Source organism: Denticeps clupeoides, chromosome 1 (assembly GCF_900700375.1).
Source record: "Denticeps clupeoides chromosome 1, fDenClu1.1, whole genome shotgun sequence".
NCBI classification, from domain to species: domain Eukaryota; kingdom Metazoa; phylum Chordata; class Actinopteri; order Clupeiformes; family Denticipitidae; genus Denticeps; species Denticeps clupeoides.
In genome coordinates this window covers 19399022-19412471 of record NC_041707.1, presented here as the reverse complement: position 1 = coordinate 19412471, position 13450 = coordinate 19399022, and the positions used below count along the sequence as shown (strand labels likewise).

Genomic DNA, 13450 nt, shown 5'->3' with positions numbered 1-13450 from the left:
TTGTGAAGAAAGGCCCATTTTATGTGTAATAATGTTAAGGCTGATTGGTGAACGCATACATATTCCTGACAAAAGATAGGGATTTTCTCTTTGTGACTGAACGCTGATGCAGCAGTGAAACTTGTCCCTCCAGGTACTCAGTGTTGCCTACTCGAAAAATGAGAATCTGCCATACCTGCAGCTGATGAACACACAGAGAGAAAAGAGCTGTGGCTGCAGCCACGTCAGTGGGCTGAAGCGTCTGTGCTATGTCCTTAAGGAGCCAAATGAAATTCAGTAAAAAGGGGTTCTGTCTGTTTCATTACTCTACGTTCACATTACAAATATCAATTTGGTGATGATCAGTCAGAGAAAAAAAAAAAAAAAAAACACAGCACACAGTATGATCTCCTCTGTATTATGATCTCCTCTGTATTTCACCTGCCTGTGGGAGAGCAGCGTGCTGGTTGGTCGATTAGAACCTGTGATTTTGTGGGTCATTAATTCACTTCCTTAGTCGCTATGCTAATCCTGCTGGATTTGTACATTACCAGTCAGTCATTGATAAAAGTTCATTAATAAAATTCAAATTTCTGCACATGCATGGGTCATGGTTGACGGCAAGGCATTGTGTACACCCTGAATATGAAAACAATGCCAACTTACTGTCTAATAAAGTTATGTCAAAAGGAGCCTTCCTGTTGGTGCAATGTGATACTCATGCCAAGAGTTTTTGAATCCATTGTTGAATCCACAATTGTTTAGTTACATAAAATGTTGCTGAAGGAGAAATATGTGTCATTCCATTTTATTCAGGAGGTAACAGGCAGTCTAAATGTGAACAATACAATGTTCACTTATTGTAGAATGAGCAGTAGGGCTGGGGCAGTAGTAAAGCAGTCAGAAGAAACTCATGATCTCATGTACAAACTATTGCTGCGCTTTGTACATGCAGTACCTTTACTAGAGCTAACAGGTTTCCTCTCAACCCAGGGCTGGGCGTGGGCGAACATTACGCTTCAAAAATGCCAATGTTACGGCTACATTCACCGGTTAAACCTGCACGCTCAAACACATTCATTATTTTTCACCTTCCACATCACAGGTAAGTAGCTGGCGACGCGTACATGAACATTCCTAAAATCCACTGACACTGATATTTTAAAGTGCAGGGTAGAAAGCCTTTCTCAGAATTATATTATAATCTATTTATTTATTATTTATTTATTGTATTACCACAGAGCTCAAAAACAGCACCTCAGAGTAAGGTATTTTTTCAAACCACTACATTCTGTTTAATTCCAACTCAAATTAATTAATTTCCTCCAGCTCTAGGCCTAAATTGGCCAAATCCTAAGGAACCATGGAAAGCAAAAAGGCCCATTATTTCCCCGGAGGGCACAGTTCTGGTTTGGGTGGCTCGGATTAACACTCACCACAGATCTTGAGCGGAGCCTCCAGTTCCAGCAGGATGGGCTGGCTGAGGAAGATCTCTCTGGACTTGATGCAGAGACCCCTCACCTCCGCCTCCGTCATCTGCACGATCTTCCCTGGACGGCATCCTCGCACTGACAGGGGGGGGGCAGGAAAAGGGCAAGAGAGGTAATTAGGGACAGGGATGTAAATTCCATTTTACTGCGTCTTCACCTTGAGGATGTAACTCTCACTTGTGGGACCTTCATCCTTCAGTTAGAAACGATGAGTTCCACAGTCTCCAAAAATCTTGATCTGATAAGCTGGACTGCTGTGTAAATCTGTCCATTTTGCCTAGCAACAACCTTTTTGCAGAGCTCCCCTGTACTGCGTTGTTTAGGACACAGTCCTCTGACCGGAGGCCGGAACGGGCCAGCATGTCGGGCCTGGTTATGCTACCATATAAAGTGCAGAGCAGAAAGCCTCATTCTACACCCCCACCCATGTTTACCCAGGTATGTTCTCCCAACAGGGAAATAAAAGCGGCTGCAAAGGGCCACGGCGCGGGCAAGGCTTTTACATGTAATCTGGTCAATTTCAGGGCCGGATTTTGTCAACAGCAGCAGCTCCAGAAATAGCCCGACAGACTGAATGAGTGCCTTGACTTTTTTACATTTACAGCATTTACATTTACAGCATTTATCAGACGCCCTTATCCAGAGCGACTTACAATCAGTAGTTACAGGGACAGTCTCCCTGGAGCAACTCAGGGTTAAGTGTCTTGCTCAGGGACACAATGGTAGTAAGTGGGATTCGAACCCGGGTCTTCTGGTTCATAGGCGAGTGTGTTACCCACTAGGCTACTACCACCCTTGACTTGATGGCGTGTTGACAGATCTTCCTGGCCGCGGCATTCTCCTCTCCTTCTGGGCCACTCCACACGCAGAGGTGAACACTGTAAATGCGGTCTGCACTTATCCGTTATTATATTCATTTAAATGGGACAGTCCATTAACAGTGTAAAATGTACGGATTGAACGTCAAATCTATCTAAGAATTACAGCAGAATCGCTTTGGCTGCCTAAATTAATGACTACAATAAATAAACAGCAACAAGTCAGTAAAGGGTGGTAGTAGCCTAGTGGGTAACACACTCGCCTATGAACCAGAAGACCCAGGTTCAAATCCCACTTACTACCATTGTGTCCCTGAGCAAGACACTTAACCCTAAGTTGCTCCAGGGAGACTGTCCCTGTAACTACTGATTGTAAGTCGCTCTGGATAAGGACGTCTGATAAATGCTGTAAATGTAAATGTAAAGAAATGTATTATCCGGCTAAAGCATATGCCAGCAAACTCGGTAAAAGCTGCACTTGTTGCTAATTAATATATTAATTGGTGTTAAATGATGCAAACTGAAATAAACCATTATAATAACATGGAAAAATATACGTTTCATTTGTATTTGATACACACTGGGTAATGACTGTTAGGTAATTAGTTCTTTTGAACATTAAATCAGAATTAGAGAACACTGGACATCCTCTTCCCGTGCAAATAAATGGAAATGTGGTTTATGCGATGCTATTACCTGTGACCAGGATAAAAAAAATCACTTCTCCATTTCCCACTGCACTGAAATGCCATCATGCAGTCTGGCTGCACAATCCATGGTTTAAACATGCAATAATACACCATTACATAATACAAAAACATGCAGCATGGATTTCAACAACATGAATTATAAAAATACAAAAAAGCCTTTTTTTTTTTTTCACATGTCTTAATTATAGTCTTCACAGCCTTCACATTATTCGGTGCTATTCCCAGGCATTACCTCTGATTGGCTCTTTGTGGACATTTTCATCTTCCTAACACAGACTAAAAGCTGAACACGTGTAAAAGCCTCAACCCATTATTTTTTTTTTGTAAATAATAATGTTATTTTAAGGACATTAATAAATGTGAAAGAGCTCAACAAGCTCTGCCATAGCTGAAAAACATCTGGAGGCCACATTCCCGTTTCCCAAATTCTGCTCAGCATCTTTTGACATATTTATGGAATTGATTGTTTTTACCCATTATTCCACATATTTTAAACGCACGTGCATAAGCAAGTAAACTAAATCCCACAAAGATTGAGAACAACCAGTTGTCTCCTGGAAAGTACAAAGCACAACCTAATAAGCACATTCTTGTGGTATAAGGTTTTAAAACTCCAGACGCTTATAAAAGTACCCTTTCCCTGGTCTTATAAATAAAAATAAAATTTTAATGCAACCACATAGTCGTGAAATCTGAAAGGAGTCAAATGTTTCACATTTTTGCCACACATCCAGCCTTGTGTTGTTCTGCGGCGGAATTCGGTCGAGGGGTAAAGAGTTGGCGTCCCAGTGCGAGGCCGGCATGTGCAGTAAGTGAGATGTGGCCTGGAATCACTCGCCCTGCTGCTGGCCTCCAGTCAAGCCTGCACCAAATAACCCTGCGACAGGTCATCAAAAGCAGCCACCCCTAAACACACGCCCGTCGAGCATGTGACTTCAAAGCAGCAGCTCAAATTGAAATATCTAGTTTCAAAAATATAAACCGTGCAGGGTAGTGACTTCTAATTAAACACTGGCCAGTCACAAACAGTTATAACAATCCGATGGTTTGGATCAAATCAAATAACAAAGATCTGACATAAACTCTGCAACATCTACAACATTTTTACAACATTATTTATTAATCATTGATTTTATATTACTTAACCCATTAAAAAAAAACAAAAAAAACAAGATATAGCACTTTAGAGTATGTGTTCATTACAGAACTATTTGTTAATCAGTGAAAGACATTTCATTCATACCACTGGCCCTTGAATAAGCTAAACGCCAGAATGAGAGATGATATCATTTTTACATTGTGATGGTACTTAATTCATACTCTGAGTAAAATGGCCCCATAACCAGTCACAATTGCACTCAAAAGACAAAATAAACATGTTGAATACCCTCAAATACAGAAGGATGTGAGCCATCCAACAGGCCCCAATGGAGGAAGAGCAGCCAGCACTTAAATATCAATTCTGCTCCGTAACGACTTCACAGATGACATTTCAAATGCTTGATTAAAAGTAACGATAAAATCCATGTACTCAGCGTCTCCGCATTTAATGCTGCAGATGGCAATAAAAGCAAGATGCGGGAAAACAACCCACACAATGCAGCCGTGTGTCGAGCGCAAAAAGGGAGCAGAAATCTCACCACAGCACCAGCCTGGCATGCAGGCTTGACTGATGAACCCGACACCGGCCATCCTGCGACTGCAAGGTCAGCACGGCCTCTTGTTTACGCTGCAGTGCTGTGCTGGAGTACTACAGCTCTACACTATGACCGGAGCAGATTTGTCATAACTACAATTACACCGTTTGGTGATAAGTTCACGAATATAATATTATGTTATCTTACCACCAAATGATTAGTCTATCATAAAAATAATGACTTTATATAATTACCAGTATAATGAATTGGGACAGCCCTGCACATGGCGAGTATTAAAAGGTCCCATGACATGAAAATTTCACGTTGTGAGATTATTTAACATAAATACAGGATCCCTTATTCTGTCTGCTGTCCTGCAGTGGCTAAAAATAGTGATGTGTGTAAAGAGTGCTTTGGCCATTCTGCTTCACCATTCAGAGAGCAGCACCTCAGACGGTCGGATCTGGGATGTCTCCCCTTATGTTGTCATAAGGGGAAAGGTTATCTTCCCTTTCTAATACTGTTTCCACCTGGAGAATTTCCCACCCCTCCTCTAAAAAAATTCTCTCCAACGACCGTCACGGTTTCCAAACATGCAAAGCATTGCATTTGCTTGCCAATTGGATGTAAAACTGAGCACAAATGTATTTTTTTTTTTAGCCAAGTCATGCGAGACTTTGAAGAATCGGTCGGTTAATTATATTTTTATGGAAAAATGCAGACATGACTTCCTGTCTGAGCCACACATAGCGGTTGGTGAATGGTGTTGTTGATGCAAATGTCCCCGAAACTTGTATAGGCCGCTCCCCTCCTTGTCCCGCCTCTCTACTCTTCATTAGCATTTACAGCTATAAACACTGAAATGGAGCGTCCTGAGGAAATCTTGCTAAAATGTGACAGAATTTCGGAAAGAGATATCAGTTACAGTATAAGGGGACCACTGAGACTGATATAAAAGCAAATATTCCTGTCAGAGAATCTTTAAAAGTGCCTCCAGGGTCTTGTTTGTGCATACAGGGTCCCTGAAGCTCCTGGAGGCTCACGTTGCTCTCCAGGGGATGAAACCAGAGCAGGCTGGTGGCTGAACTCGGCTGGACAGCTTCTTGCCTCCACATGCACCAGGTCGATGACGGAGAAGCGCACGATCAGCTGACAGGGGGGAAGAGGTTCCGATTAGGGAGAGTATCAACAGCACGTTGGAAGCAGATCGCCTTGCAACGGTGACAAAGGTGGAGCTCATCTGTTGCCTGGCAACGCAACATCTGTCCTGCGTGCGTGCACACACACGTTAAGCATACACAGCTGCACAAACTCAGAAAAGCGGCAGAACTTCCACTATGTAAACTGCCTGTAACCTGTAGTTCTTGCCACCACATGGGGACAGAATGCTGTTGTGAATGTTCACTGTGTCTCACCACCCAGCTACATCTACCCTCTCCCGGTCTCCAAAGAAGAGCCAGGTGCAGACATGTCGCCATGGCAACATGCCAGGTAATGGGTCTCTCAGTGCAAGCTCCTGGAAAGGCATCAAACCTTCCTGAAAATGGTTTGGGAGCCTTCCAATCAGAGTGGGATTTCAGTGTCACAGAGCGTTGAGGACAGCAGGACAGAACTGCCTATTCTCTGGCTAAAAGAAATAGAGGTTTTATAAAAGAAAGGCACATGACACTCCCAAATGTGAAAGTGAATTGATTGTCACTGTGAAACACTGCAGCACAGCAAACGGTGCCGATGTGTCCTCTGTATTTAACAATCAGGTCAGCAGTGTGTGGGGATGGTGCTTTGCTCAGCGGCACCTTGGCGGATCGGGATTCTAACCGGCAACCTTCGGATTCCGGGCCCGCTTCCTTAACCACTAGGCCACCACTGCCCCTTTGTTCAGAGGAAGATGTAAGGTGACCCCTGATGTAGTGCACTCTCTTCATCCTTCCCTCAGGCCTCGCTATCTTGCTGGCAGCTCCTCGAAGCGCCCCTCCCTGACTTTCCTCTCTTATATCTGATTGGTCTGCTATTTAGCAGAAGTAAATGGAATCGTAGCCTCTCCCTGTGTCTCAGTCCTTCAGCTCTGGCCGGCCGGGTCGAGTGCCATTTCTGGGACTCTGTGCATTCCACCCAGCCCACGCTTTGCACAAACCTCCAGCGCCTGGGACAGATGCCGAGGGCAGACAAGAGAGGGGGGAGAAAAGACACTCTGTTACGACCACCAGTTACTGCACGTCGGAATTTATGACAAACCAGCGCAAGGTCGCGAGGAGAAAGATCCTTTTTAAAAGCAGTGTGCTCATAAACTGCACACGCACAAAACGGCCCTGTTGACAAAATCAATTAAAGTGCTTTTTTTTTTTTATAGCAGAGCAATGAAAAGAACAGAACAGTGTGTGTGAGTGTTTAGGGTGTAGCAATCCCATCTACAGCAAGGCAGTGCGATGCACTGTGCAATGCATTCAGCCGGCCAATTCAATTCATCACTGCATCTACTACAGTCAGATTGGTCATCTGTAATTACTTCAAAACCAGTTAAAAGACAGAGTTTGTGCTCACTGACTGAGTTTAGAAACTTATAAGGGATCTATTTTTTGGGAGTACGGATCCTATTTTTATAACTTGTTTGGTTTGTTGATGGTGGTCAGATCCAAGTTTTCCACAGGCAGGGGCTGGGTGAATCATGGCTCTGGGAAACTTAAGGAGTTTGCCTTTTATGGGCAGTGTTTTGACAAGAGGAAAGAGGAAGTAGTCACTCCTGACCAAAGAGGGGAGCAGTCAGAGACTCAAAGCCACAAGCATCTGATGGAGGGGGGGGAGAGAGAGAGAGAAAGGGAATATGAAAGCACTCACCAGGCTGACTTATCAGCGCTTAGGTTTCTTGTACACAACAACACAACAGCAACAATGGCACCCCTGTCATCTGCAGCCACCATTGCAATCAGGGCATCTGGCAGCGGAGGCTCCCACTGAAGCTGGCTGATGTCACCCAAACCCCCAGCCCATCGGAGTCTGCGCGTCATTCTTTAACAATTTTCTTGCTGTTTTTAAAGCCTTAACACCAAAGAAAAGTCAGTCGTTACTACCTGAAAGGTCCCTGCCTTAGTGCTCTCTAACGCTTTTTTTTATTGTGATACACAGCAAGCACAGCATGGTGCACACACCCTCTGCATTTAATCCATCACTCTTAGTGAGCGGTAGCCAGAAGGTGCCTGGTAAACAGTCAATGGGGACCTCCGTGGAACCTTGGTAGATCAGGTATTGAACCCACAAACTTCCAATTATGAGTTTGCTTCCACAGTACTACAGGGGTGTGCAATACTGTAAAATACTCTTGCAATACAAATTATTCCTTTTTTTTTTTTTTTTTTGACCATTTCAAGGGCCAAGTTAACATGGTGGTGTCAGCATGTAATGTGCAGTGGGTACGGAAAGTAATCAGACCCCCTTAAATTTTTCACTGTTATATTGCAGCAATTTGCTAAAATAATTTAAGCTAATTTTTTTCCTCATCAGTGTACACACAGCACCCCATACTGACAGAAAAACACATAATTGTTGACATTTCATATATCACATGGTCCTAACTATTCAGACCCTTTGTGGTGACACTCATATATTTAACTCAGGTGCTGTCCATTTCTTCTCATCATCCTTGAGATGGTTTTACACCTTCATTTGAGACCAGTTGTGTTTGATTATACTGATTGGACTTGATTCGGAGATCCACACCGCTGTCTATATAAGATCTTCCTGCTCACAATGAATGTCAGAGCAAAAGAGAATCATGAGGTCAAAGGAAATGTCTGAAGAGCTCAGAGACAGAATTGTGGCAAGGTACAGATCTGGCCAAGGTTACAAAAAGAAATTCTGCTGTGTTTAAGGTTCCTAAGAAGCCTCCATAATCCTTAAAGGGACCAGAACCCCGACTAGAGCTGGTCGTTCAACATAACTGAGCTATCTGGGGAGAAGAGCCTTGGTGAGAGAGGGAAAGATGAACGCAAGGATCACTGTGGCTGAGCTCCATAGATGCCGTCGGGAGATGGGAGAAGGTTGTAGAAAGTCAATAATCACTGCAGCCCTCCACCATTTGGGGCTTTATGGCAGAGTGGCCTGATTGAAGCCTCTCCTCAGTGCAAGACATATGGGAGGAAAAAAAAAAACTCCTTAAGGACTCAAAGAATTAGAGAATTAAGATTCTCTGGTCTGATGAGACCAAGGTTTACCAAGATAGAACTTTTTGGCCTTAATTATAAGCGGTTTGTGTGGAGAAAACCAGGCTCTTCTCATCACCTGTCCAATACAGTCCCAACACTGAAGCATGGTGGTTGCAGAATCATGCTGTTGGGGTGTTTTGGGTGGACAGGACGACTAGTTATCCACAATGAAAACCTTCTCCAGAGTGCTCAGGACCTCAGACTGGGCCGAAGGTTTACCATCCATCAAGACAATGACCCTAAGCACACAGCTAAAATAACAAATGAGTAGCTTCACAACAACTCTGTGTCTGTTCTTGAATGGCCCTTAAACCCAATTGAGCACCTCTGGAGCTAAAAATGGCTGTCCACCAATGTTTACCCACCAGAACTGGAGAGGATCTGCAAGGAGAAATGGCAGTTGATCCCCAAATCCACGTGTGGGAATCTTTCCCAAAAAGGATCATGGCTGTATTATATCTACTAAATACCGAGCAAAAGGTCTCAATATTTAGGACAATCTCTGAATACTTTCCATACCCACAGTAACCTGCAGGTAATGCAGACAACGAAGTAATCATCATGAAGCATAATCACAATTTCATTCAGGCCTTGTTCCAGACCTGTACTTGCTGTACTTTTTACTTTGCCACATTTAGACACATTGAATTAATGACTTGTTTTAATACCTAAAATCACACGGTTTTACTCCTTTTTAGTTTAACTTTACTTCTTAGCTCAAGGCCACTTTGCCTTCTTTTGAGCAACATCATATTGAGGATGATGCAAATGTACCAATTACACATCAACATAGATTTCGTACTAATTTTGAGGCAGCTATGTTACCCTAATATCTGGAGAGGCTATAGACTCAAACTGCACAAAAACTGCTGTCCATCCTGTTTGAGTAACAATGAATGTTTCTGAATATGCGTTATGTTAAAATGATTTCAGCTTGTACTTTAAAAAAAATGATATGATATTTGCGAAACACAATACATACCGCAAGCATCATTTCGCAACTTCAGCACATTCTAAAGGGTATTTGTGTTCCAATCTCAGTGACAATCAATTAATGTCTTATTAATTGAGCAACCCCACCTAGGTACCTATGCTACAATAAAAAATACAACGCAAGATAACAATGTTTCTGTGGAACATGATGTACAGCAGGGCAGGTGAAAGTGATACACAGCACTGCACAGAATGAAATGTGTCCTTCGCATTCAACCAGTCGCCATTAATAAACAGCGGGCAGCCGTGAAAGAGACGTCCGGGGAGCAGTGTGTGGGGACGGTACCGCTACAAGACGGTCATTAAATCTCTCTATTTCTCTCTATTAGAGGAACAGGATATTGTCCGATCGATTTTCTGTTGTTCTTCCAGGCCCAACCGCGAGCGACTGACTGTATTTTTTGGTGCTTTAAAAACCAAAAGGGTCTATTCCATTTTCTGACCTTTCAAAAAGGTGGGCATCAGGCCAGCGTAGGTTAAAGGAGCTCAGCTGGTTTTATACCGAGAACTCTAAACCACACGCACAGACCGGCACTTTGGAAAACATTGGCCCCGTTGTGGCATTTCTGCACTGGCCCCAGTCTCTCCCGATTATGGCAGCAAAGTGGACATGAGACCGCGACACAAACAATTAATACACCGGCGTGTTTTGTCTGCTTTCTCCATGACACGCAGGCTTCATCACCGAAAGCGAGAGAGCATGAGCAAGTGGTCGACTGAAAAGCCTCTCAAGCTGAAAAGCCTGCATGAACCCTTGCGCCTCAAATGGTGCCAGGAGGTGACGACGCAGCACACAGGCAGGGTCTTTGTGTTTTTATAAACACTCGGGGTCACTCTTCGCTAATAAACACACACACACACACGGTTCACAAAAACCAATCGCCGCCAACAACTACCAAAAAATACGGCCAAATTCTACACCCGAGATTGCATCTCCCTCCCTCTGTCCTTTAGTTTAGGGTTGTCAGTGGCGCCATTTGGGCTTGGAAGGCTGCGCAGGGCCACCTGTGACAAACAGAGGGGCTGTTGTTGCTCCATTAGGAGTTAGCGGAGGACACAGCTCTTTACCGAAAGCCAGAACGAGCAGGATTACGAGGTGAAGGAAAATAAATGGAAAAAAAGCCGCCACTTTTCAGCGTATGGGCCTAAAAGCACTTTCGCATCCACAGCGCCGACATACGAATTCATGTTAACTCCACCTACGTTCCAGTTAGCTGCTCTAATTCTTGGTACAAGAAAAAAAAAAAAACACACACACACACACACACACACACACACACACACAGTAGGCTGCTAATAAAGAACAGGCAGCCATTTTCTTAAGAGGGTTTTGTATGCCAACGTCCGGTAGGGCTGACCGACTTTCCCTAGAATTAAGAGTGTCTGGTAACAGTCTGGGATTTTACTTTTGTGAAATTACTTGTCACCGTCCCACCAGAAGAACGTATTTGCATATACTTCACGCATTACAGTGTTTAATATTAATATAAATACAGCACAGCATATGGACGTGAGCATTTCTGATGATGAATCACCACACTTGTTCAGCGTTGAAGGAGAACAAAGTTCAGGCTGCTCAGCAATGACTTCACACACACACACACCAGAATAGGGAATATGGAAAAGAAGGTGTCTTCGGCACCTTGGCAGCTACACCGCAGGGCTCCTTGTGTTCCAACTCACCCCGCCGGTCACTCGGCTGGCCCGTAGTATTAAACCCACTGTGGTGAAACGGCAACAGATATTATAAAACATGGGGAAAAAAAAGCCTGAGAGGTCGCTAGCCGACCGGTTCCAGCCACCACGAGAACCAGACCGCTGCGTTACCGCCAGTGACAGCTGTGACTGTTGACATTTAATGAGCAGGACCCAACATAGCCGGTCAGATTTACACTCCAGGTAGACCTTGTGGAGGAAGGGTAGACATTTTGAATTACGTGAAGACACAATGAAAAAAAACGCTGCAGTTTCCCAGCAAATAGAACACTAATACAATATTTTGTGTTGCAAGACAAGGTCCGATAGTGTGTTTCTTAGGAAACATTTCTTGTAAATACCAAACAGCGAACTCTGGAATGATATTAGTGTGGTCAGGACTTCCTGTCCCACACACTGCAGTCTTGGAGGACAAAATGCTGCATGTCAGGGGCAGCTTTGCGTAAACGACGAACAGGAGGATGGAAGCGGTGAGAGGAATCTGTGGCACAACGTTCAGGCTGCCAGCGGAAAAGAACATCGCGAAGGCCAGGCTGGTTGGGCTCCTCTCTGGATGGAGCACATCTGGAAGACCTTAAGGTCTGGCCCGGCCAGTTTCCGCCAAGGTTGCTCAGCGTTGCGAACTATGCAGCCAAAAAAAAAAAAAAAAAAAAAAAAAAAAAAAAACATAACCTGGCCCAGGACTTGATGGCAGCACCGGCTCTTTCGAGGGTTACATGAGGCCAGTTCCGATCACTCTCCTTGCTCCTGGCTGGACCAAACATGTTCACCAATGGCTGCAAGATGTGCAGCACAAGCGCGGTTCACTTCCCACCAAAACCGGATATAATGTGTTTGCTACCGCAAATGATTCTATTTACATTTTCTACATTTGATGTATGTGAAACAACATACGTTGCAAAACCCGTATACAAGTGGTCTTTACTTTACCGGCTCGAGACACGGCATGCATGGTGTGAAATATGTACTAACAGAGCTTCAAATAGAACCCCAGTCCGAACATCGCAGGCGCGCAAGGAGAACTTTTCTACGACTGTGTGTGTGTTAGAGAGAGAGACAAGCTCATCCAGCCACTTCCTGAGTGCTGTGCGACAGGGCAGTCCCACCTAAAGCAGACATTTCCACTGCAACCCCAAAATGTTCTGGAAACGTTCTGCATCCTGCTTTCTTAGCTGGATTCCCAGGATGATAATTCATTAACAAATGAGTACATTTCCAGTCCGACGCCCATGGTACGAAACCGTGGTGGGAAAGTGTCAGTCTCTGTCCGTCTCTCCCACAAAAATACCTCGCTGACGTCATCGCCCCAGACCAACCCGGGGAGCCACGAATCGGTCGTTTCCACGCAGCAATTCCTTATAAAAACTTGTGCTGCGACGTAAACGAGGACGTCTCGGCCCCGGGCCTGCGGGTTCTCTCGCTACAGGCGGGGTGTCGCCCGTCGGCCCCCCCAATAACAGCCGAGTTGTCGCCGCAACTTTGTCGCCGTCAGCGACTCCGCGTCCACTCGCGTGGCCCCGACGACGCGGGGAACGTAGACCGCGGGTCTATCCGAGCGGGAAGTCCGGGTCCTGAACTAGTGACGGGGACCCGACGTGTAAACCCCCTTCGGTTCGCGGGGCTTTTCTTTCTTTTCTTTTTTGCAGCACAGAGGCCAATTTCATCCCCCGTTCCTCCGCGGCCAGTGACGGCGGCACCGAAACGGCTGCGTCGAAGGAGGCGCGGTTCCGCGCTCCGTTCGGATGAAGAAACTCACCCTCTAACAGCCTGGAGATAAGCGAGTCGACGTCCAGCTCTCCCTCCGCCATGTCTGTAGTGGCTCCTCGCCGCCGCCGCCGCCGCTGTTCCTCTCCTCCGCCCGGAGCCGCCCCTCCGCCCCCGGCGCGGCGTCGACACTCCCGCCCTCCC

The 13450-nt window shown here is 45.0% G+C and overlaps 1 protein-coding gene across 1 annotated transcript in view; it reads right to left on the bottom strand.

The window, feature by feature from the left end:
- Window positions 1–13450, bottom strand: part of LOC114791881 (serine/threonine-protein phosphatase PP1-beta catalytic subunit) — a 16545-nt gene extending 3095 nt beyond the window's left edge. Inside the window, exons 1-2 of the mRNA XM_028982847.1 lie at window positions 13299–13450; window positions 1416–1547 (exon numbers count right to left, since the gene is read on the bottom strand). Coding sequence (XP_028838680.1) covers window positions 1416–1547; window positions 13299–13350 — 184 coding nt within the window. The 5' untranslated portion in view covers window positions 13351–13450. The remainder of the gene's footprint in view (window positions 1–1415; window positions 1548–13298) is intronic.